Source organism: Boleophthalmus pectinirostris, unplaced genomic scaffold, assembly GCF_026225935.1.
Source record: "Boleophthalmus pectinirostris isolate CB_2022bp ecotype Guang Dong unplaced genomic scaffold, ASM2622593v1 HiC_scaffold_2, whole genome shotgun sequence".
Taxonomy (NCBI): Eukaryota; Metazoa; Chordata; class Actinopteri; order Gobiiformes; family Gobiidae; genus Boleophthalmus; species Boleophthalmus pectinirostris.
The window spans coordinates 37,665,933-37,690,444 of record NW_026571152.1 but is presented as its reverse complement, the minus strand read 5'-3'; the positions used below and the strand labels follow the sequence as shown (position 1 = coordinate 37,690,444).

Below are 24,512 nucleotides of genomic sequence, written 5' to 3'. Positions count from 1 at the left end.
ATACTTATGATCACATTCCAAATTTGCTCTCATAACTGTCGGCCTCGATGAGTTTCATTTGACTGGAGCCCAATGCCATCACACTCCCTCAGTCCACTTCTTTATACAGTCTGTGGTATAAAACTAATAACAACACTACTTGCTCCTGAATTGATAGTGGTACAGCCCTGGCCTAAAATCCCACCCCAACAGTTAAACTCTGTGTGCAGAATAGCAACTTAGTGCAGAAACTTCACTGCAGCCCTGACTGTGTTCATTATCGAAGAGTTCACAAAGGCTCACAGTTTTTAAAATAATTATGAAGAGCAATTACTTCAAAATGTTATAAGTTAATGTAGGTTAAATCACTTTGATAAGAGTTATAATTTGAGTTTAATCGCTTTTGTCACTTTGGCCTTTTCCAGCGGGTGAAGGGTTAATCTGAATGAAAAAATGTGCCCCTGATTAAACACATTTATTCATTCAATAAAGCACCAACATTTAGGAAGAATCTGTGAAACTGAATTTTAAACTTTGCACAAACCCAAATGAGTTCATACATTTAAAAAACAGTTACACCTATGGTCAGCCTATAGAAATCTTATATCAGCTATAAAAATTGAAAAGAAAATCTGGGTGGAGGGCTGTTTAATACAGTTCAGTCTAATAAGCCTGTTTTCCACCACCAGTTTGAATAGTTTGTGGTCAGTGTACCATTGGCGGCACTTTGTTTAGAACTGGCATCGCTCTAACGCCTGCCAAGTCAATTTTCATTTCATTTTCCCCGTATACTTTTTAAAAATTTCAAATATTAAGCATTCGAAGGCAATGCAAAGGCTAAACTGCTATATGCAAACGCATTTTTGAGCCCAAAATGAACAACAAAATACAAAATTCAGTGAAAACCTTAATAACTTACCGGTTTATACAGTTTTAGAAACAATTTTATTTTTATTTTTTTCTGAAAGTGTGGGAAAAATTAATGAGAAATGGTCACTGTAGAGCTCCATGTTACGCCTGTTTTGGCCTAGTTTATATGTAAAATAGCCCTGTTTAAACTGGGCTTGGGTTTCGAGATACTTATATGGTCAAATACTTTCTGAAGTTGTACTTGGTGTGAAAGGTTTAGGCCCCGCTGGCTTAGAGTACTATTACGTAGTATCATGTGTATTTGCTTATTATATGTATGGGTAAATGATTAGAAAGAGGTGAGCTGAGGAAACGAACAAATGGCCTCGTATGCTTCAGAGATGTCTCTAACAATGGCTTTAACAGTGTAACTTGGTGTGAAAAGTTTTGGGTCCGCTGGCCTGTAGTATATGTGTATTGTGAATATATGTTTATAATGTCTATGGGCCTGTATATTTATGTTTCTGGGTAAACGATGTGAAACAGGTGAGCTGAGGAATAGAAGAATAATTGGCCTCATATGACTCTGAGAACTCTCTAATGATGGTTTTAAGAGTGTAGCCTGTGCAGTAACTTGGTGTGAAAAGTTTAGGATCCACTGGCCTAGAGAACTATTATGTATTATGTGTATGTGCGTAATATATGCATGGGTAAACGGTTTGAAAGAGGTGAGCTGAGGAATAGAAGAACAATTGGCCTCATATGACTCCCAGAACTCCTTAATGATGGCTTTAAGAGGAGCCTGTGCCTTCACCCCTGGGCATAGTGTATTCATAATGCATTCATGATATATTCACTTATTAAAGCTGCTGTTCGGGCTGTTTGCAGACCAGAGACGCTCTGGGCAAGTTTGTGAAGAAGGCCATTGTGCACTATCGAGATGACCTGGATCTGCAGAACCTGATGGATTACATCCAAAAAGAGGTACTCAGGACAATGTCACGTACAGAACACCTCTGCATATTTCTCAAAGAGAGCGCCTGACTGGAATTAATGCATGAGGCCATTGTTGGAGAGGCAGAGTTGGGCCTGGATAACAAACAGATTTGTTAGTCCAAAAAAAATGTTTTTTTCTTGCAAGTTTCCATGTGCAGAATACTTGAAAGTTCACCTTCACTGACAACAAAACATCTTAAAGGTCCTATATTATTCTTGTGAGCTTTAAGCCATGTTATAATGTCACCTCATCAAACACATACCTGGAGTTGTCTTTTGTTTCTAATCCTTTTTTTATTCTACATCCCCAAAGCTCAAAATGTTCTGTTCCACCTTGTGATGTCATGAAGCTTTTCAAGTTATCATCATAATAATAAGTTAACAATCATAATTGAGATTGTTAACTGTGCCCGCCCTTCTCACCGGAAAGCAGGAAGGGCATGGATCTATTAAAATAACTGGACAGGGTATCGTGAGCTTGGAGCTGCCATCAGTTGACGTAGTGACACTCACTTCACTTCAGCAGAAAAAATCCCCCGGGCTGAGAAAAGATTTTTTTCATAGAGCACAAACTGCTCCTGTTCGTCTGACAGGGACCTACAACTTTCAAAAATGTTGGATTTTGTGACGATTTTTTACCTTTTTTTATATGATAAACTTTTTTTCAGCTCAAAATCCTTCATTTGTTTTAAAAAACGCTTTATAATCATTAACTTCGGCTCGGCTTCGCTCTAGCTCCTCTTGTTCTGATTGGTCAAAGTGATCATGTGATACACGAGACTGCGTTGGCGTGTGCCCGCGGGAGAAAAGAACACTACTGCACATGCTCAATCGGTCCAGAGCCACGGGAAGTACCTCGTCGGGCTAAAGGCCAATCTGGAGTCATGCGCCATTGAGCTCGGCCCACTGAAAGGGCGGCCTTGGGGAAGGGGGCTTACTTACCAACGAAATGCAGTAACTGTCAATGAGTGCGTATACATGCACATCAATAACCCGGTTATTAGCCATATCCCAGTTATGTCAGTATTCGGGTTACTGTGTATACATGCGCACTGAGAAACCGGGATACTCATATTCGCGTATACATGATCAAATGGAGTATCCCGGTTTCTTGACATAATCTTACAAATGCGCAGGCGCAAAAATTAACTTAAATCAATTTCATAAACCAGGAAAAATACAAACCGTGAGCTTCTTTAGCATAAGAAGCTAAGGAGCTACGAGATCTCCCACAATCCACTGTGCAGATTCTTCATTAAAATCTTCTGCATAAATAAACTCAACATATAAACCATAAACACTATAGAGCTACATCAGCTCGTTTGATCAGATAATTCAGCTGTGATCACATTTGTTTACGTTTTACAGAAACGAAACTTAAGACCGTAGGCTAATTAGCATAAACTGTTAGCGGCGATAAAAACAACTCGCTCCTTGCGCCGCTGATGCGATCAGTTTCTTTTGGACTAAATGACACGACTCTGTGGATTATGTGTGTTATTTCTGTGACAGAAGAGGCGCTAATAATGGTAAGTGTGTTTCGTGCGTATAGAGTATAGGAGATAGTTCATGTTTTAGCTTTTCAGCGTCACACGAGTGCAGGTCGTACGAGTGCAGATTGTACGTGTGCAGGTTTAGCGCAGTTCTTTATTTTACAGTCATTTCACTCGTTTGGTCACTTTATTTATGTTGGTCAATTTATTTATGTGACTACTGTTGTGGTGAAAGGCTGGAAAGTGTCTTTTGGACGCATGCGCACTCAACTTTATGTTGCAGTAACCGGGGTACTGCGTATACATGCCACAAGTATCCCGGTTACTATCGGAATAAACCAGCTACAGTAACCCGGTTTCTAATAACTGGGATACTGCCATAACCGGGTTACTGAAACCGGGTTACTGCGTATACATGCACCATCAAGAAACCGGGATACTCAAAAAACCCGATCATAAGCGGGTTACTGATGTGCATGTATACGCACTCACTCACACCTATTGCTAATGTTGGCGGGAGTGACCTCAGGGAATGAAGACGTCTGATTGGTCCGTTATTTACGTTCATATCTTGATTTAGGGACAAAATAGCGAAATGAAAAATTCAGGATCATGTAGAGCGGGTTAATACGAACGTTTAAGACCAAAATGACGAGGCTCACAACAGCAGTTACAGAGAGAGGGGCCACAAGATCCCAATGTAAGTCAGTTGGAGTCTGAATGAGCCAGAAGAACCTCCTGGCGCACTTCCTATTTGGAACACGGCGGCTAGAGCATTAGGTATGTCCGTTTATATATAGGATCTACGGTTAACATCAAAATTTTTACCTTTTCTTCAGTAGAGATTGGCAACCCCAGGACTGAAATTATTCAAATAATTCTAGTGAAGGTGTATGGAGTTTAAAAACACATTGAAGCACTTCCTTTATTTCCACATGACATCACAAGGTGGAAGGATTTGTTGCAGGATTTGTGTGTTAAACATGAGTGAATGAAATAAAACACAACTGCAGGTCTGTTTGTGATGAGGAAACAACATTATAACACACCGTAGATGATAAAATAGTGTATTATGGGTCCTTTAAGTTGTCTAACCAATTTATTTCAGAATACAATACAGACATAGGTGTGTAAGTGCATTTTAGATTCACTCGATCAATATGTTTTTCATCGTAACTCAGTGAACCTCGGCTCCACCGCTGAACCTTGCACATGTTCTGTTTTAAATTTCATCACGTACACCTCATGTAACATACAGTTCTAGTGGCTCCTCAGCGGGATTCTTATACAGATTTTTCCATGTGTTCTCACTCACATCGGAGCCTCGGCGTTCCCTGGGGAATGGCCCGGTCTTACAGGATGTGTAGTACAGCGCAGTCCGAGTGTCTAAAAATACTTCTGCCTTCTCCTCCTCGCAATTCAAGTGCTGAGGATGAAACAACTACACTGTTAGAATGTTGTTTCCTCGTTACAAACAGACCCGGAGTTGTGTTTTGTTTCATTCACACATGTTTAACACGCAAACCCTGCATATTTACGCTGAGTTCTTCCCTCAAACATTTCGAAAACGCGCTTTTACACCTCGTGATGTCATGTGATAATACAGGAAGTGCTTCATTTCATACACCTTTACTAGAATCATTTGGATAATTTCTGGAATCGCCAATCTTCACTATGCTTAAAGATGCACTGTAAAACTTTTGTGATGGAGGGTCCGCCATCTGCTCCTCTCTATGGAGTAGGGATATGACAATTGAAATACCGTGATATCGTATCGTCAAAGTTCTCACAATAATATCGTGGACCATCACAATATATCAAATTACAAGTCTCTTTGTTTAAATTAAGAGTTACGGTGCATCAGTAGCTAAAAAAGACAGAGGGAACTACATAGACCATGATCCTTTGCTCCGTTTCAGTGCAGACTACAAGAAGAAATAACAGTTCTAACATGATCAAAATAACTAAGACTTAAAAGTCTTAGTTATTTTGATTAAGTCTTGTCCAGGCATTTTAAGAGGAAAAAGTAGCGTATTAACAGTTTTGTTTGCATCCACAAAATATCACCATAAATATCGTACCGTGAGATGTATATTGTGAAAATATCATACCGAGAGATTTGGATATTGTTACATCCTTAAAGGTTGTATAGAGGATTTTTTTTAAGGGAAGAGAAATACAGCGACAGTCCTTGTGCGCATTCAGAATTACTGTTGAAGTTTCCTGTCTAGAAGTAATTCAGCGACCGTCGCGTCAGTTTTTAGACCCTTCGTCTGCTTCGGTCGCGCCATCACTGGACGAGATCTCCAAGAATCACCTCAGTTTGTCTTTGCTACTTTTCCACTTCTCTTCTTCTTTCAGCGACCTCAAAAACAGACTTTCTTTTGCGGCGAACCGGTCGTGGATTCTCGTCCGCCGTCGCGACAAACTTTGTGCGAAATGCGAGGAAGCGACAGTTCGAAAATGCCTCTAAGAACCACTGCGTAAACCACATAATCCCCACGCTCCGATGAGTCAGTTATACTAGGGAGTTTGATTGACAACCTAACAGCCAATAGAAAATGAGGGAGCCTCGTTTTCTATTGGCTGATGTTTATCTGGCCTCACTACGTCCACAGTTGATAGATTTTCGTTCTTTTTTTTTTTTGGTCATCATAATTACAAAGCTGCTGCGTCTCTGTAATGGTATTTTAATCTTTCACTGACAGTTTGAAACAAAAAAAAAATCCTCCATACAACCTTTAATCGTGAGCCTCCCCATCATATCGTGAGCTTTCCCACGATATCGCAATAAATATCGTATCGTGAGGTTTATACCGTGACGATATCGTATCGTGAGACTTGGATACCGTTACACCCCTACCATGGAGATGTTGTTGGTTTGTCTAGAATGTTCCATGGTATGACATTTAACTTATTTTGCACTTAATAACTCAATAACATGGGTTTTTATTGACTTAAAATCTTAGTTATACTGTATATTCTTACTATGAGTGGGCTCGCCTATCCACAGATCTGACATGTCATTTAGGTCCTATAGTGTCACTTTCACTGTCTGTCGAGATAAATAAATGTAATGCCACACTGTGGAACATTCCAGGCAATATCTCCACAGAGGGAAGCTGGTGACAGGCCCTCCACCAGAAAAGTTACACAGTGCACCTTTATGGTCAAATGTAGCTGTTAACTGGAAAACTACCACTTTATGACATCACAAGGTGGAACAGATCATTTTGAGTTTTGTAGTCGCAGCAGCAGCTTTAGTAGTAGTAGTTTTAGTAGTTGTCATTGTTTTAATAGTAGTTTTTATTAGTTTTAGTAGTAGTTTTAGTAGGAGTAGTAGCGGCAGCAGTTGATTGTAGTAATAGTTTTAGTAGTAATAGTAATTTCAGTTGTAGTTTTAGTAGTAGTTTTGGTTGTAATGTTAGTTGTAGTAGAAGTTTTAGTAGTAGTTGTTAGTAGTTGTAGTAGTTTTTTAGTAGTAGTAGTAGTAGTTTTTTTTTTAGTAGTAATAGTTTTAGTAGTTGTAGTAGTAGTTTTAGTAGTTTTAAGTAGTAGTAGTAGTTTTTAGTAGTTGTAGTAGTTGTAGTAGTATAGTAGTTGTAGTTTTAGTAGTGGTAGTAGTTAGTTAGTAGTAGTAGTAGTTTTAGTAGTTTTAGTAGTAAGTTAGTAGTTTAGTAGTAGTAGTAGTTAGTAGTAGTGTAGTAGTAGTTAGTAGTTTTAGTAGTAGTTAGTAGTTAGTAGTAGTAGTAGTAGTAGTTGTAGTAGTTAGTAGTGTAGTAGTAGTAGTAGTAGTATTAGTAGTAGTTGTAGTAGTAGTTGTAGTAGTAGTAGTTAGTAGCAACAGCAGTAGTAGTAGTAGTAGTAGTAGAAGCAGCAATAGCAGCAACAGCAGTAGTAGTAGTAGTAGTTTTAAGTAGTAGTAGTAGTAGTAGTAGTTTTAGTAGTAGTAGTAGTTTTAGTAGTAGTAGTAGTAGTAGTAGTTTTTAGTAGTAGTAGTTAGTAGTTGTAGTAGTTGTAGTTGTAGTAGTTGTAGTAGCAGTAGTTGTAATAGTAGTTTTAGTAGTCGTAGTAGCAACAGCAGCAGTAGTAGTAGTAGTAGTTTTAATAGTAGTAGTAGTAGTAGTTTTAGTAGTAGTAGTAGTTTTAGTAGTAGTAGTAGTAGTTTTAGTAGTAGTAGTAGTAGTAGTAGTAGTAGTAGTAGTTTTAGTAGTAGTAGTAGTATTTTTTTTATGTAAACAGCCCAATAATTCCTTCTGAAAATTCCTGTTTCTTCTTGTTCACAGTTCAAATGTTGTGGATGGAACGATTACACAGACTGGTCCTGGAACCTGTACTTCAACTGCACACACGAGAACCCCAGCTCAGAGAGATGCGCTGTCCCATATTCCTGCTGCACGCCCGTACCCGGAGAGGTGGGAATCTACTTTACTGCTATGATAAATAAACAAACGCAAAGGCCCTATGGAGATGACTGCCAACTTTAAAGTAAGCAAATACTTTTATGAGGTTTTCTATATGTGCAGTAAAAAGACGCCCTCCCAGATGGTTTCTCCCAAGGTAAACAACTCCAATAAACCTGAGCCAAAGTACTGAAAGTGTGTCTCAGGTGGATTTAAAAGCTACATTACGGGAGGTTATATTTCGAGTATTCAATTCAGCCCTGCATTTGGAAAGGGACAAAAATAAGACCTTAAAGAAACACCTTAAAGAAGAGACGAGAAGACAATTGAAAAATAATAAGTAGAGAATGTTCGCAAAGAGGCTGTATCAAATGAGGACAAATCAATAAAGCCGCGGTGGGAGTCAGTACGGCAAATGGATTCAGCTTAACCTTTAGGACTACCACAGAATAAAAAGTAATATACAATAATAGATAAGATGTTGGTTAGAAACTACTTTACAAAAAATAAAATGTTGCATGGCGTGTTTTTCTTTCATAAAGCAATGTATCGATCTGACTTCCAGCAAAAAAGCAATATTTTTGTAGGTGGTGGAAGTCAGGAAGTCAGGAAGGCCTATTCATATTTCATAAGAACATAAGAACCCAGAGCAAAAATGATGGCTTTTTCTTCAGTCAGCCCCTGTTAAGTTCTTGTGGGTTGTTCTTGACGCCTCAGCTGAGCAAACTTTGTTCGACAGTTCGGCAGCGCTGTCCGACAACTTCGCTCTGATTGGTTATTTATGTGGGCGTGGTTTATCTGGACACAACGGGTGTGTGATATCCAACTGTTGCTTCCTACAAAACTGGTTTTGAGTCACAACTGGCAGTAATGATGAGAAAATACAAACATATATACCAGGGTACTGGGCTGTGGGTTGTTTGGTTCCGGGCTGTGAAAACGTGAGCCCCCCGTACTTCGTGCAGGCCACCCCTCCTCCCATACATCGCACGAGCCATCCCCCTCCCTACTTCCGTACGTCGCACGGGCCGTTCTGCCTCCTGTATGTCACGTAGGCCGTCCCCCCCTCCCGTACATTGCATGGACCGTCCCTCATCCTGTACGTCATACCATGGACCGTCCTCCTCCTGTACGTCACATGGACCGTCCTCCTTCTGTACGTCGCACGGACTGTCCTCCTCCCTCCCAAACGTCGTGCGGACCGTCCTCCTCCTCCCGTACGTCACGTGGACCGTCCTCCTCCCGTACGTCACGTGGACCGTCCTCCTCCCGTACGTCACGTGGACCGTCCTCCTCCCTCCTCCTGTACGTCGCACGGACCATCCGCCCTCCTCCTCCTGTACGTCATGTGGACCTTCCTCCTCCCGTCCTCCTCCCGTACGTCGCACGGACCATCCACCCTCCTCCTCCTGTACGTCACGTGGACCATCCTCCTCTCTCCTCCTGTACGTCGTGTGGACTGTCCTCCTCCGTACATCGCTCGGACCGTCCTCCTCCCTCTCGTACGTCACACAGACCATCCTCTTTCGTACATCACTCAGACTATCTTTCTCCCTCCTCCGTACATCGCTTGGACCGTCCTCCTCCCTCCCGTACGTCATGGTGACTGTCCTCCTCCCTCCTTCTGTACGTCGCGTGGGCCACGCCTTTAAACCAGAACTAAAACTAGGACTAAACCAGAACTAAAACCAGGACTAAAACCAGGACTAAACCAGGATTAAAACTGGGTCTAAAACAGGTCTAAAATTAGGACTAAAACAGGATTTAGCCATGCTGCGCGGACCGGTTATAAAACTGGTCCATGGCGTAAAAAAGGTTGGGGACGACTGATCTATACAACATGACGCTCAGTGATTATAAAGACGCCAAATGGCAAGAAATTCACCGTCACGGACATTTTAAGCTTGGACGAAAATCAGTGTAGAAAAGTCTGGCTTAATATCCGTGACAAGTTTGCGAAAGTCAAAAGGCAGGTCACCAAAAAAAAAAAAGAGTGGTCAGGTTGGAGGACGAAAAGAGAGAGCGGGGCAGTTCAGCAGCAGAACATCTTTTGAAGTAGGAAATGTCAGAGCCGAAACAAACTTTGTTCCTTCCTTTGTTCTCATCACCTCAAGAACAAGAACAAAGTATGAATAGGCCTTTAAGCATAGCATTTCGTTTTTAAAGGTTTTATGCTTGAATTTTCTGATCTATGTTATAAAGTTGTTTCCTGCAGTTCTGTTTTTTTTTTTTATTCACACGTTTAACACACAAACCCTGCATGTTTAAGCTGAGTTCTTCTCTCAAACTGAAAACACTCTTACACCTTATGATGTCATGCGGTAATACAGGAAGTGCTGTATTGGAATCATGCAATCACATCTTAAAGCGGGCTCTCTTCGCAGTAGTAAGTCTGACAAAATCTACGAAAAAAAAGAAAATGTCCCTGTTTTCTTCATCTCTATGCCACTGTAGCGCTCCGTTATGTTTGCCTAATCAACATTTACAATCATACCTCAGTTTTAGTCATTTCCCCACTGACGCACAACTCCGAGTGCACTGGGTACATGCGATTAGAAGAGACGAGGCACCAAATTCAAGATGATTCCGAACGGCACATACGTCTGCAGTCTTCATTTTACCGCTGATCACATTTACTTCAAATTAAAATTGTCGGAACTACACCGGAAGTTGTCATCGCATCTCTCCAAACGTCATCCTGGTTTGTGACATAAGTGTGAATAAAGCCTATACTAAAGTAAAGGTAAAAGGTAACTATTATTTAAAAAAAAAAAAAAAAAAAAACTACTGGTGAAGCTCTGACCACCTTTTTAAATTTGATTTGTCTCAGTAAAGTTGTCATTACTTTGCCTAGAATTTTGCACATTTTATAGGTGTAATTTATTGCTAAACAAACTATTACAAATTTTATGCAATCTTACTGTGAGTAGGCTTGCTACTCCACAACTCTGACCTGTAACTAGACCTGCACGGTGACATCTCCTGCTTGTCTTTAAGCTTTACTGTGTTTGAGCTATCCTTAATATTCTGCTACTACTCTAAGATCTCCAAAGATCAAAATCCATCTTGTGTGCAATAGAGTTTGGAAATTCCAGGGCTGAAATTAATTATCCAAATGATTCTAGTAAACGTGTAAGGAATTTAAAAGCACAGTGGAGCACTTCCTGTATTACCACATCATGTCACAAGGTGGAGCAGAGTGTTGTCTGTCCAGGTATGTTTTTGGTGAGGAATATGGGCCCTTTAATACCCTATAATCTGTTTGTTTGCTGAATCACGCAGAGGTATATTTTAGTAACCAAAATATCGTGATATCGTATCGTCAAATGTCTCACAATAAATCGAATTACAAGTTCCTTTGCTTAAATGCATGGTTTTATAGTAGCAACAGTTCATAAACATTGGGAACTACATATCCCATGATTCATTTCAGTGCAGACAATATGAAGAAACATGAACTTTACTTGAATTCTTGGGATTATGACGGAAATAATTCACACCAAAATCTTGTCAAGGTATTTTAAAAGCAAAAAAGTGTCCTATCTACAATTATATCAGCCTCTCCAAAATATCGCAATAAATATCGTTCCGTGAGATGCATATCGTGATAATATCGTACAGAGAGAGTTGGATATCGTTACTTCCCTAGTAATGTTACATGTTGTGACCTTATACCGCCAGCTTTACTTCAACATGTTTGTAAGATTCACAAAGTCACAGAAATGGCTCCAAACGCAGTGCGGTGTGGGTAAGAGCTCAGACTGCAACATTTTTTTTCCTCCCTGCACTTTCTCCTGTCGTCTTCTGTCACCGCTGCTCTGTGCTCTCTTCTAAATGTCCCCAAATGTGTTAAAACGTGCAGGCAATCGAGGGCAGTTCCAGTTCCCATTCCAGTAAATACAGTCATTACTCACTCTCCAATGACACTGCTGGAGAGAGAGGCGACAGAATGCACAATTTTACAAATATCTGTCAGGACGTCTGATCAAATATAAATGTGCTAAGGTCCATGTTAAAAACCCAATCTCGCAAACATAGCATTTAGTCTACAGAGATCTATACCCAATCTTTATAATAGGCAGTGCTGGAAAATCCTATTTGGTCAAAGGTGACTCTTGTGAGCTTTAAGTCACGCTAGAATGTTGTTACCTCCTCAAAAACAGACCTGAAGTTGTGTTTTGTTTCATTCACGTTCATTTTTCATTCATTTTGTAAATAAAAATAAATGATTCAGACTTGTGATGTCATAGATAGTTTTCAAGGTAACAGAGATTTTACACGTTTTGTTCGATAGAAAGTGGCACTTCCAGGACTGAAATCATCCAGATGATTTTTAGTGAAGGTGTATGGAGTTTAAAAACACAGTGGAGCACTTCATGTATTCCTGTAAGAACATATGACATCACTTACCGGCCATACCAGCTTGTTAACGTCTGATCCCGTCAGATCTCAGAAGCCCCTTAGATAAAAGTAGTATCCTTAAAGTTCATTTTATTAAGTGTGCTTCAGTATAAGTATATCAAGTATACTACAGACCATGTACTTTTAGTGTACTAGAAAGTATAATAATTTAAAACTTTTTCGTGTTAAGTTGGAACATTTTAAATTTAAGTATACTTTAAAGTTCATTTTAAGTTTGCAAAAGTACACTTTAAAATATGCAACAAGTACACTCATCTATATGCTATCAATGTACTTGGTATATCCCTCTCGTATATTTAAAGTATACCACAAGTACTTAAACTTATCTATATACTCCCATGTACTAGTTATATACTTCAAGTCCCTATGTTTAGTTTATTATAGTATACTTTAAGTATACTTTTAAAAACTTTGGTTATTTTTCTAGTTTACTTGTTGTTATACTTTAAGTTTACTTGCCATATTACTAACTTATTAGCTTACTATTTATATACTTGAAATATACTCCTTAAAGTATTCTTTAAGTTTCCCGTATTTTCTGGACTATAAGTCACTCCGGAGTATAAGTCGCATTTTTTGGGGCAAATTTATTTTACCAACATTTTATCTTGAAAGGCAAGTTATAATAATAACAATAGAACAAAGAACAACAGGCTGAATCAGCATTAATGTGTTAAAGTAACATATTGACAATTATTCAGATAAGAATAGCACAAACAACAGGACATAAGTTTACCAAACTCTCGATCTCACTCCAAATCAATAAATCCACTGAATTCTTCATCCTCTGTGTCACTTTTGAGCAACTCCGCGCAACTTTGGTCGTTACTGAAGTCCACGCTTTGTCATCCAGTGACTTCCAGGAATTTTGCATGCTGCATCCTCCCACTTGCCGTGAAGCTGTGTTCTCCATTCCCACTTTCTGCCAGTCCCTCACAAGTTTCCCCCTCACTCCAAACTTTCTTTACCTCTACTACACGTTTTTGTGTTTTTAAACTCCATGCACTTTCACCAGAATTATTTGGATGATATCAGCCCTGGAATTACCAACAGGCTCTATTTACCCTTACGACGTTTGGAATCATGCGATCACAACTTCCAGTGGACTCTCTCTCCCACTTTCTGCCAGTCCCTCACAAGTTTCTCCCTCACTCCAAACTTTCTTTCTGCTGCTCGATGACCATTTTCTGCTGCATATTTCACCACTTGCAGCAGGACAGCGGCTTTTTCTGCAGGAGACATGCGCAGAAAAAAGATACACAAGCCTAGAGCCTCTCGCAGCTGTCAGTCTGAAAATATAAATATATAAGTCGCAGGAAACACCCAAACCATGAAAGAAATGTAATTTATAGTATAGTATAGGCGAATTTCATTGTTGACAAAAGCGCGAGTTGCATGCTGGGAATTATTTTGGTCGGCGGCAATAAACACTAATTCAACATGACGGACGGAGCGAGAAAGCACGTAAAGGGTATTGATCTTGGTTATTTATCCACTCTAACGGCAGAGGAACCAAGACCATTTGACCAGAAATTGGTCATAAGCATCGATGGAGCCAAATCACCCTTTTCAACCCCTACAAAACCCTGGACCAAACCAAATTTCTGGTCAGAATCGCCAACTACCTGGACAAATATTCACTTTGGCGATATCCACAATGACTTGGTGGAAACTCCTGGGCCATTCACAGCAGAAAAGATGAAAACCTCCAAGAGTCTCGATGTGTTGTTGAACTTGTTGGAGTCCACGGTTTGTTAGGATCTTCTACGTTTGCTCTGCGGATGTTTGAAAGCCGTTTAATTCACCGTTAGCGGTTCTTTTCACTCAGAATACGAAAAAGACATTTTCCTTCTTCCGTGCTTCTATTTGTGCATCCGATAATGCAGCAGGAATTTACCATTATCGGGGATAAATACACGAGGTTACGCACTGTGTTTGACGCTATCGTGTTTCTTGCCTCCGACCAAAATATTTCCCAGCATGCAACGCGGGCTTTTAATAACAATGACGTCAGCTGAAACTCGCCTGTATAGTTTTAAAAAACACAAGACAGAATGTTGAAAACAAGTTTGATATATTTTCAAAGATTTCAAAAAACAAAGATCTGTGAAAGTCCTTCCTTGGAGTGGAGAAGAGTCACCTTTAACCAAACAGGATTTTCCACACAAGTACCAGCACTGCCCATTATAAAGATTGAGTATAGATCTCTGTAGGCTAAATGCTATGTTTGCGAGATTGGGTTTTTAACATTGACCTTAACACATTTATATTTGATCAGACGTCCTGACAGATATTTGTAAAATTGTGCATTCTGTCGCCTCTCTCTCCAGCAGTGTCATTGGAGAGTGAGTAATGACTGTATTTACTGGAATGGGAACTGGAACTGCCCTCGATTGCCTGCACGTTTTAACACATTTGGGGACATTTAGAAGAGAGCACAGAGCGCAACTCCATTTATGTTTGTGATGAAGAAAACAGCGTAATGTAGGTCTTTAAAAACCCAATCTGGCAAACATATAATTTAACGTACAGAGTGTTATACCCAATCTTTATGCGAGAGGAATCCTTTTTGATTAAACATTTGTGATCCAGCAGTCGGAGCATGCCTGGAACAGATAAGTGTAAGAATGTGTTTAGTATGTAAATAGAATAGGCCGGGAAAGCTGAGCGCACACTTTTACGCTCCACGCAGACATTTACAGAGCGTCTGTGTGGAGCCTATGCAGGTCACCGCAGACAAACCCTCCCGAGACACAAGAACACGCTTACATCGATCCTACATCATGCCACGAGGCGAAAGATCACAGCTACTTTTTCACATGGATGAAACAAATCAATTAATTAAAGATCAGATGAACTGGGGCGGTGCTGCGTCCTGCTGTTCGGGACGTGTTACTGCACTGTGGTGGCGGGACGGAAGGGTCTGTGTGTGTGTCTGTGCTTCAAATGGACTCGCGATGGACTGACCTGGTTTCTGGTGTCTAAAATAAACAGGCAGAAGCACAGATCTCCCCTCCGCTAAAGCCGCAGAATAGACACAAACGCTGGATTACAATGGATTCAGCGGGCTTCCACGACGCTTAGAAACGCAAGGACAAATTACACTGTGTAGGATTTATCCGTGAAGAGTGTTTAAAGAGCCAATATTACGGTATTTTCTGAGCTATCTTATAATGTTTCCTCGTCGCAAACAGACCTGGAGTTGTGTTTTGTTTCATTCTCACATGTTTAACTCTGAAATCTTGCGTATTTAGGCTGAAAACACGAAGGATGTAACATTATCCAAATCTCGCGGTACGATATTTTCACGATATACATCTCAGAGTACGATATTTAGTGCTTTATTATATTTTCTGGAGGCTAACAAAACTGTGAATATTCTACTTTTTCCTCCTAAAATGCCTTGACAAGATTTAATCCAAAGAACTAAGACTTAAAAGTGCTTAGAACTGTTATTTCTCCTTGTAGTCTGCACTGAAATGGAGCAAAGGATCATGGTCGATGTAGTTCCCTCTGTTTTTATTAGCACCATATCAATGAATTTAAGCAAAGAAACTTGTTATTCGATATATTGTGATGGACCACGATATTATTGAGAGACTTTTGACGATATGATATCGCAATATTTTGGTAATTGTTACATCCCTAGGTACAACATAAATCAAATCAAACTTTATTTATAAAGCGCTTTTCAAACTGTAACACAAAGTACTTTACAGTGATTAAAAACAATCCCACATTTCCACCCCACCACCACCCACCAAACTTACAACATACTCCACACCCCTTCATATATACAGTATATACACAGAATCATTTGGATAATTTCCAATTGACAATCTCTACTGAACAAAATGTAAAAGGGGTTGTTAGTTTAAGAACTTTTATGACATTATATAGGACTTTTAATAAAAATAAAGCCTATGCATATACATTGTTGTAGTAAAATAATTTAGAATAGTTTGGCAGATAGATGCTGCAAATTACTGAATTATTACTGAAGATTATTCTGTGAACCTTTTTTTTAATGTATATCAATATATACATTTAATATTTTTGTATGAATATACTGTATATATGTATTTATATTTATACTGAAAAAAATGTGTGTATGGATGGCTATAACTTAATTTCCTTAATGAGGTTGGTCTGTCCTTGTTTTGTTTCACGTACACGACAGAATATAGCTTGATTATGCTTTGATATTGTACAAAAAAAACATTGTTACTAAAAAAAAACACAATTTTGATATGTGAACTTAAAAAAAAGCTTGAAGGTGCATTGTGTAACTTTTCTGGTGGTGGGTTTGTCAAATGCTTTTCTCTGTGGAATGTTTCGCAGTATGGCATTAAACCTTTCTATCTTCATGGAGACCAAACCAGACCAAGTTACAGGTCAGATCTGTGGAGAGGCGAGCCCACTCACAGTCAGAATGCCCGTTTTTCTTTGTATTTGTGATCACTAAAACCACCTGTAATTGAATAAATGTAAAGTAGATCTGTTTAATGTCATACTGTGGAACATTATGACATCTCCATAGAAACAAGAAGGTGATGGACCCTCCACCGGAAAGTTACACAGTGCACCTTTAAGATCACATGGATGGATAAAGTTACCAATAAGGAAATCAAAAGACTAATGAGGTTTAAGGAATATCTTTTCAAAAAAATATTCAGAACTTTGGCCACCACAGTCACCGGCAAAAACTCAGAATGGATTATATAAAAGCTGAACAATGTTTATAATAATGAGGCAACTAAGGCAACAGCTACTTGAAACAGCAATTATACAAACAGCAGGCTGAAATTAACCTGTGTGATTACAAAACAATTCAAATACAAAGCAAATATGTTGGAAACCGTGTGGAGTTTCTTTTATAACCTCAGACTGTCTTTCCACCAGACTGTGATCAACACCATGTGCGGCTTCGGAGTCCAAACCCAGAAGTTCCTGGAGGCCAATAAGTCCATTTACCCCGTGGGCTGTGCAGACCGGGCCGTGCTGTGGATGGAGACGCACTTGCTGCTGGTGGGAGCCCTCGCCCTGGGCCTGGCTCTGCCCCAGGTAAGACCTCAACAAACCACAACACAAAACATGCACATACACACACTGGCATACAAGTTTGGATATTTGGAGCTTTTGGAGGCGCTGGGTAATATTCTTGGTGTTACAAAATTGAGCTCAAACTTCATGAGATTATTTTACAATCAACTATGAAACTAACAAAACTGACTTTTGTGCAATTTAAGCCATGTTAGAATGATGTTGCCTCCTCAAAAACAGACCTGAAGTTGTTTTGTTTCATTCACAGATGTTTGAGTAACACTTTATTATTAGTCTGTCTATTAGCCTGATTCAGCAGCCGGTTTCACTTTGTAGAAACCGTCTGACCTCGCAGTGTTAGGATTCATTCACTCACGGTAGGCGGGTACTTTTTATCATTTAACCAATCGCTGCTATTTGGTCGTGACGAATGTAATGCGCCACTAACTGGTATATTACGCTTTTCCCAAATCCTATAGGAAGAAGGACAATAATGTCTTTCCCCTTGATAAAATTCACCAAACATTCTCTTTATTCCGGCTTTAAATCCTCGAACTCAGGAATCGTTAACAACACAGAATGTCTGCCTCTTTACTGATTGGCTGGTGCCCGAACTCGCACTTCTAGGTTTTTTTGCAAATCATCTAGTATATTCCAATTCCTGACCTAGTCACTAGAGAGAAATGAAATTGAGCAGAGGCACTAGGTGGCGCCAGCCTGGCTATCTGTCCACATCTCCAAAGCTCAAAATGCTCTGTTCCACCTTGTGATGTCATGAAGCAGTAGTTGTTAAGTTAATAGCTGCCTTTAATTTTATTTTTTTTATTTTTGTTTGAGCAAGGTACATTAGAACTGTAAGGGTATGTACATGTTTGGGTTCTGGTGCTCAAAAGGAGGAAGTTGAAGTTGAAGATTTAAACACGTATTGTGTCCTACCCCAATTGTTTTACCTTAGCACGTTTGACACATAAATACACATATATACACAAACACATACGATACCGGTCAAAAGTTTTAGAACACCTCACTTTTTCCAGTTTTTTTACTGTTTACTGTTGACCAAAACGTATTCTAAACTTTTGATTCATGAAAGTGTCCACCTTTGGCAGATGTAACAGCTGAACACACTCGTGGCTCGTTCTTTCTACAACAGAAATCAAATATTCTTCAGAAAGTTCTTCCCAAGTCTGTTGCAGAAGTTCCCATAAATGTGTGGCACTTGTAGGTTGCTTCACTCTTCTGTCCAGTTCATCCCAAATCAGCTCGATGGGGTTTAAGTCTGGACACTGTGCTGGACCAGCTTGTTCTTTTTTCCTGAGGTAGTTTTGGCAGAGCTTGGACTGTTTTATTATATTTTATCTTTTTTTAACCTCTGGCTGTTCAGTTCTTATCTTTGTACCATTTCAAGCTCTTCATTGGACTTGCACGACTTGAACTGCAAGAAATAACTGGAAAAATTAGGGTGTTCTAAAACTTTTGACCAGTAGTGTACATACATAAACACAAATATACATACATGCACAAATACAAACTAATAATTATGATAAAGAAGGCATAAAAGTTTGTTATGTTTACCTTTTACCTTAAGTTCAGTAGAGATCGGCAACTTCCAGGACTGAAATGATCCAAATGATTCTAGTGAAGGTGTATGGAGTTTAAAAACACAGTGGAGCACTTCCTGTATTACTACATGACATCACAGAGTGTTTTCATTTTGAGAAAAGAACTCATCATACACCTAAATATCCACACAACAAAAAGTGGAGTGTTAAAATTGACTCTCACAGAATCAACTTTAACATTTTCTCAGAGTTTATGAGTCCAATCTGTTCTAGAGTTAATTTAACATTTTTGGAAACGTTAATTAAGTAACACTGGACCAAAGTTTCTGTTTAACTCCGAAATCAAGAGTTATATTAACGTTTTGAGAGTAAACAGATAATACTTTGTAGAGTTATCCTGATTTCGCTAAACAACACACAGAGTTGTTTTATATTATTTTTACTTTATTTGAGTTAATTTAAGATTAAATTATGTACAAAACTGGTTCAAACTGGTCTTCTCTCACAAGAGTTTGAAGTGGTGAATGGGAGGAGCCAAATTACCGTATTTTCCGGGCGATTAGCCGCGGTCTTAAGCCTCTAACCGCATCAAAAAATGACCGCGTGGCCCGCAATCCATAGCGCCTCATACACAAATCCACTCGGGTGTCCCAGCATGACTTCAGTAAACTATAAAGTCGCACCACCCGCAACGCACGCAAACACACAAGGAGCAAACAGCGACCGCACAGCGAAAAACACCCACAGACACACTCATCACTCCACGCCGACGAGGAACGGAACGGAGGAACGAACCGAAAAAGCGAGTGCAATGTGTCAATCTGAGTCACAACTGAACAACTGAGTCACTGCGAACACGATCCGAGCGGTCCCAGCGGTCCCAGACAGCACCCTCCCTACACGCCACAACTGAACAAAGCCCAGAGTCACCGTGAACGCACAAACAAAGTCCCACTGGCCCATCCAACTGTTGTGTTTCGTTTAAAGTCTAGTGCGATTTATTTGTGAAAAAAGTTCGAAATTAGACCATTTAATGACAGTGCGTCTTATAATCCAGATCGCCTAATAGTGCAGAAAATACGGTAACACTAGAGAAAGTTGAATGAACACTGGAGGAAGTTGAATTAACCTCAACCACATCAACTCTGACAAATAGCCCCAAACTCAAACCCCCGTTTAACTTTCAAATAGTTAAAATAAGACTTTTGGTGTTAAAAACAACTCTGAAATATTTTACCCTAAAATTTTAACCCTCCAGTTTTTGCTGTGCAGGGTTTGTGTGTTAAACATAACAAGTGCAGACCATTGAATCAAACCAAGTATCTGTATTGAAAAAATTAGTATTCAGAGTGTGTATTCTCGGTACATGTATCCAGTTACTTCTCAACACTGATAACTACATGTATTAACCAGCTGAACGTAGGCCTCTTCTCGTAGATGCTGGCGTCACATGCATTTACACAGACCTATGCCACTAAACTGCTCCGCACTCGAGCGATCAATGCCCACTGCGCTTTAATTGGCACAGTCCCCGTTCTTTTGCTGTGATAAATTCCTATAATTCTCCAGCAGGACGGTGGGGGTCTGTCTTAAAGCCGCGCTCTCGCACATCTCGTCGATACAGGCGTCACGGGTTTAAGAGATTGAGTTTGTCGCCGCGTTCATATTGACAAAGAGCTGCTTGTGTGAGGAGGAGTCACAAACGCCATGGATCCAGAGCTCAGACAGTGCAGCAGAGACTTCATCAATGAGGACCTTCCACCTGTGTTTAACAAAGATACGTCTTCATCAAGTCTGTCGCAGGTTCATAATGAAAACATCCACATTAGGGGAATTAACAGTGTTGCAAAGTGGATGTGTTCAGGACTAAATGAAAGGGATTAAATGGCAGGGACGGGTGAGGGGGACATGTAATTATTTTCGAGCAGCACAAGTTAAAGCACTAGTATGGAACTTTTAGGGGATCGAAAGTCAGCTGCATATTTCCATGCAAATGGAAAGATAAAACAACACCAGACTGATCCGTGTCAACTGAACTGATTCTACTCAATATCGATCTGGACAAACTCTCACTGAAAGACATGGTCAAAATAGTCATGGCGACTTTTTAACTCTGACTGGTTTGTTGTGAAACAGAAGAAACTGAAATATCAAACTTTAAATTCAGTTGGGAGAAAAGCACAGACATCTTCCCTGTTCACAAATGCACAAAGCTTTTACCTTCTGCATGTTTTTCACAAAGTAAATAGTCTGTACTGACACTAAAATAGGCTGAAGTCTGTTGGCGTCGCCATGTTTGGTTCGTTTGTGCGCTTTGCCTTTGGCTTCTGCACAAACCTCAATGCTACGACGTGATTGGTCACTCAATTATCCATACATGAGTTTGTGACCTCACAAATATCACGAGAATCCATTTCACTTTGCAAACTGTATAAATAAATACTTTGGAACATACTGTATTTTCTGCACTATCAGGCGCTCTGGATTATAAGACGCACTGTCATTAAATGGTCTATTTTTGAACTTTTTTCACAAATAAACCACACTGGACTTTAAACGAAACACAACAGTTGGATGGGTCAGTGGGACTTTGTTTGTGGTGTTCACTGTGACTCTGGGCTTTGTTCAGTTGTGGCATGTAGGGAGGGTGCTGTCTGGGACCAACGGACTGTCGACGTGTTCGCAGTGACTCAGTTGTTCAGTTGTGTCTAGAAGTGGCACATTGCACTCGCTTTTTTGGTTCCTCCATTCCGTTCCTCGTCCGCTACAACTGAATCCCTATAAAGTGTGACTGCGCGTGTGTTTCACTGCACGGTCGCGGTCTGCTCCGTGCGTGTTTGCATGTTCAGCGGGTGGTGCGGCTTTGTAATTTACTGAAGTCGTGCTGGGACACCTGAGTGGATTCTTGTATAGGGCGCTCTGGATTGTGGGGTGCGCGGTCTTTTTTTGATGGGGTTAGAAGCTTAAGAGCGCGTCTAATAGCTTGGAAAATACGGTAGATATGTTTTGTGCTGTACTGTGGACAACAGCCAAAGAACAACACTTCCACGTAAAAAAGCAGGAGGAGGCCCTTCTCCAGGCCTAATAAGAGTCAGATTTGTGGAGATGCAAGCCTGCTCAGAGTAAATTTTTTCAGTGAAATATACACATCCATAAACAAAAACGTCTGGTCTGTTTTTCAGCAAAAAAAGTTACTTACTGGGGCTATAAAAATCAATATATAAAAACTGCTAATATTTTATTTGCTGATATGAGACTGATGTGAGTGTAGCAGAGAGGGGCGCTTCAAAAGGGGTTCCCCAATTTTATTTCTTTATTTAATCATTTACAACACAGGTAAGTCTGGCTAAAACACAGGACAAAGGCATTAAAGTGGAAAAATATACGGTTCTTTATTTTAGTTAATATTGAAAGAGCTCATTTCACACATTTTCTTTTAAAAAGAGACAATCAACAACGATTTTATACATAAAAAAGGTGCTATAGTATTTTTTTTAGATGCAAAGTGCGTGGCTTTACTGTTAGGACTTTATATGTTTTAAAGTGCGCTATCCGCTATTGCACACCCCCCCCCCTAGCCGATCAGTATAGCAATTATACTCCCACTGCAGATCAAAGAAACTACAGAATCAATTCACGAGAAGATTTAAGGGACTTGGACTTTGAGAGTTTGAGAGTTTGAGAGTTTGAGAGCAGAATCTAGCAGAATCTAGCAGCAGCAGCGTAATCTGCCACACAGAGATACATCAATTAACACATGCCAACAAACGCCACCACCCCCAAACATGCATCACCTAGACCACAGGTGTCAAACATGCGGCCCGGGGGCCAGATCCGGCCCTCCGAGACCTTTAATCTGGCCCTCAGCTGATTTTCTACTAAAATATTTTAATTATATTTTCTATTAAAATCTTGTTAATTTTCTGTGGTGTTTATCAGAGCAGCGTCTCCAGCGTCTCTGTACGTGGCCCCTCCCACCAGAGCAGCACAAATGAAAGCTTGTCTTTCCAAACGCTCTTAAAGGACGATCGTTTTGACTGTTGACCGTGAACACCCTCATCAAAAAATGTCCAACATGAGAAAAGTGGAGCCGAGTGCAGGATTTTTACAACAAAAATTTATTTATTCCTGTCTGCATACAAGTTCATGTTAAACATTGTGTTGAAATAGAATTTTTCTTAAAGTTTCAGGTTGTTTTTAATATTATAATATTTTGTAAAAGAAAGAGTTCACCAATTAAAAAAGATTTCTGTAATAGATTTGCATTTCTCTGCACAAATATTTGAACTTATTGTTATTTTTGGGGTTTATATGACATGAGTTTTCTGATCCGGCCCCTTTGGGATCAAAGTAGGTTGAATACGGCCCCCGAACCAAAATGAGTTTGACACCCCTGACCTAGAGCCTCTACCTGGTTTCTAGAATAGGCGTATTCTACATGGGGGCCGGGAGCACTGTTAGGAGCAGCCGCTGTCTCCACCTGCTCCAGACAACACACGCGCCACCGAAAGCCCCGACTGCCCCACTATGGCATGTGCAGCCTTTTCTAATCGCTTCATCGGTGACGCCGGGAGCCACGCGCAGCGACGCACAGGTGGACGCATTCACCACCCGGTTACATGAGTCTGTGATGTGGTGACTGAGACTGAATGGGGTTAGCATTACTTAATGATTGGCTGAATGAGTGATTATATTAATACACTAGTACATTGTATTTTATTGGCTGTTTATGACATCAGCGTGTCCAGGGACTTAAGGTGCATTCCTCTTTATAGGTCATTGTTTTTATGTGTATTGCCCTGGATAAATAAAAACTAAAATAAAAACCAAATGAATACATATAACATAAAATACAGGGAGATTCAGTCTGGATTTGCCAATAAATTCCCTCCAAATGTCTAAAATAAACACCATGAAGACATCAGAGTTACGGCTTATTTGAAACCTACCACCACTGCAGCTAAAACCGCATTTTAGAATCAAGAAGAGAAGGAAGTTGCAACATACTGTAAGATCTGTTTCTCACTTGGACAGGCAAACGCATCCCCCACTGGGACAGCTCCCATAAATGTAGTTTGATTTTGTCTGGCGTAAGACCTGAAAGCCACAGCTCAAAAACATGTTTTCTTTGCAGTGGTTCCTCTGATGCTCTGAGCCCCAGTGCAGAGAGCGTTCTGTTGGCTGCTGTCAACCTACAACTGAATCCCTATAGAAACGTGGCCTTATAACTCCTACTCCTACTCTTTTGGATCGTTTTTAGCATCTTTTAACACTATAAATATAATAAATATAAATGCGTACACACAGAAAAATCATGCATTACAGTTCTTAAAGGTGTATTGCTTCACTTTTCTGGTGGAGGGTCGGTCAAGAGCTTTTCTTTTTGGAGATGTTACTAGCATTAACCCTTTCTATTTTCACACAGACCAAAACCACATTGGAAAAAAAACAAATTAAATAATAAATAATAAATTAAATTAAGAACATTTTACTTTATTTGAGTAGATTTAACTTGACAAGTAAAATTATCTACCAATAGATAAAGTGTATTTTTCGTAATTCAAGCAACATTCGATTTTGTTTCATATTTTTAAGTACTAAAAGTTTTATTCCACTGGCAGATATTTTTACTTGTCAAGTGAAATTTACTCAAATCATGATAAAACTCTCTTAATTCAAGTCATCTTAACTTAGCGAGATTTTGTTTTTTGCGGTGCAGACTAAGTTACAGGTCAGATCTGTGGAGAGGCGATTCAATCACAGTC

At 39.8% G+C, this 24,512-nt stretch overlaps 1 protein-coding gene across 1 annotated transcript in view; it reads left to right on the top strand.

Annotated features, from left to right (window-relative positions):
• The window catches only part of tspan33b (tetraspanin 33b), a 100,596-nt gene that overhangs the window by 61,780 nt on the left and 14,304 nt on the right, over window positions 1-24,512 (top strand). The window contains exons 5-7 of the mRNA XM_055156002.1: window positions 1,717-1,812; window positions 7,604-7,732; window positions 17,045-17,206. Of these exons, the coding sequence (XP_055011977.1) occupies window positions 1,717-1,812; window positions 7,604-7,732; window positions 17,045-17,206 (387 nt within the window). The remainder of the gene's footprint in view (window positions 1-1,716; window positions 1,813-7,603; window positions 7,733-17,044; window positions 17,207-24,512) is intronic.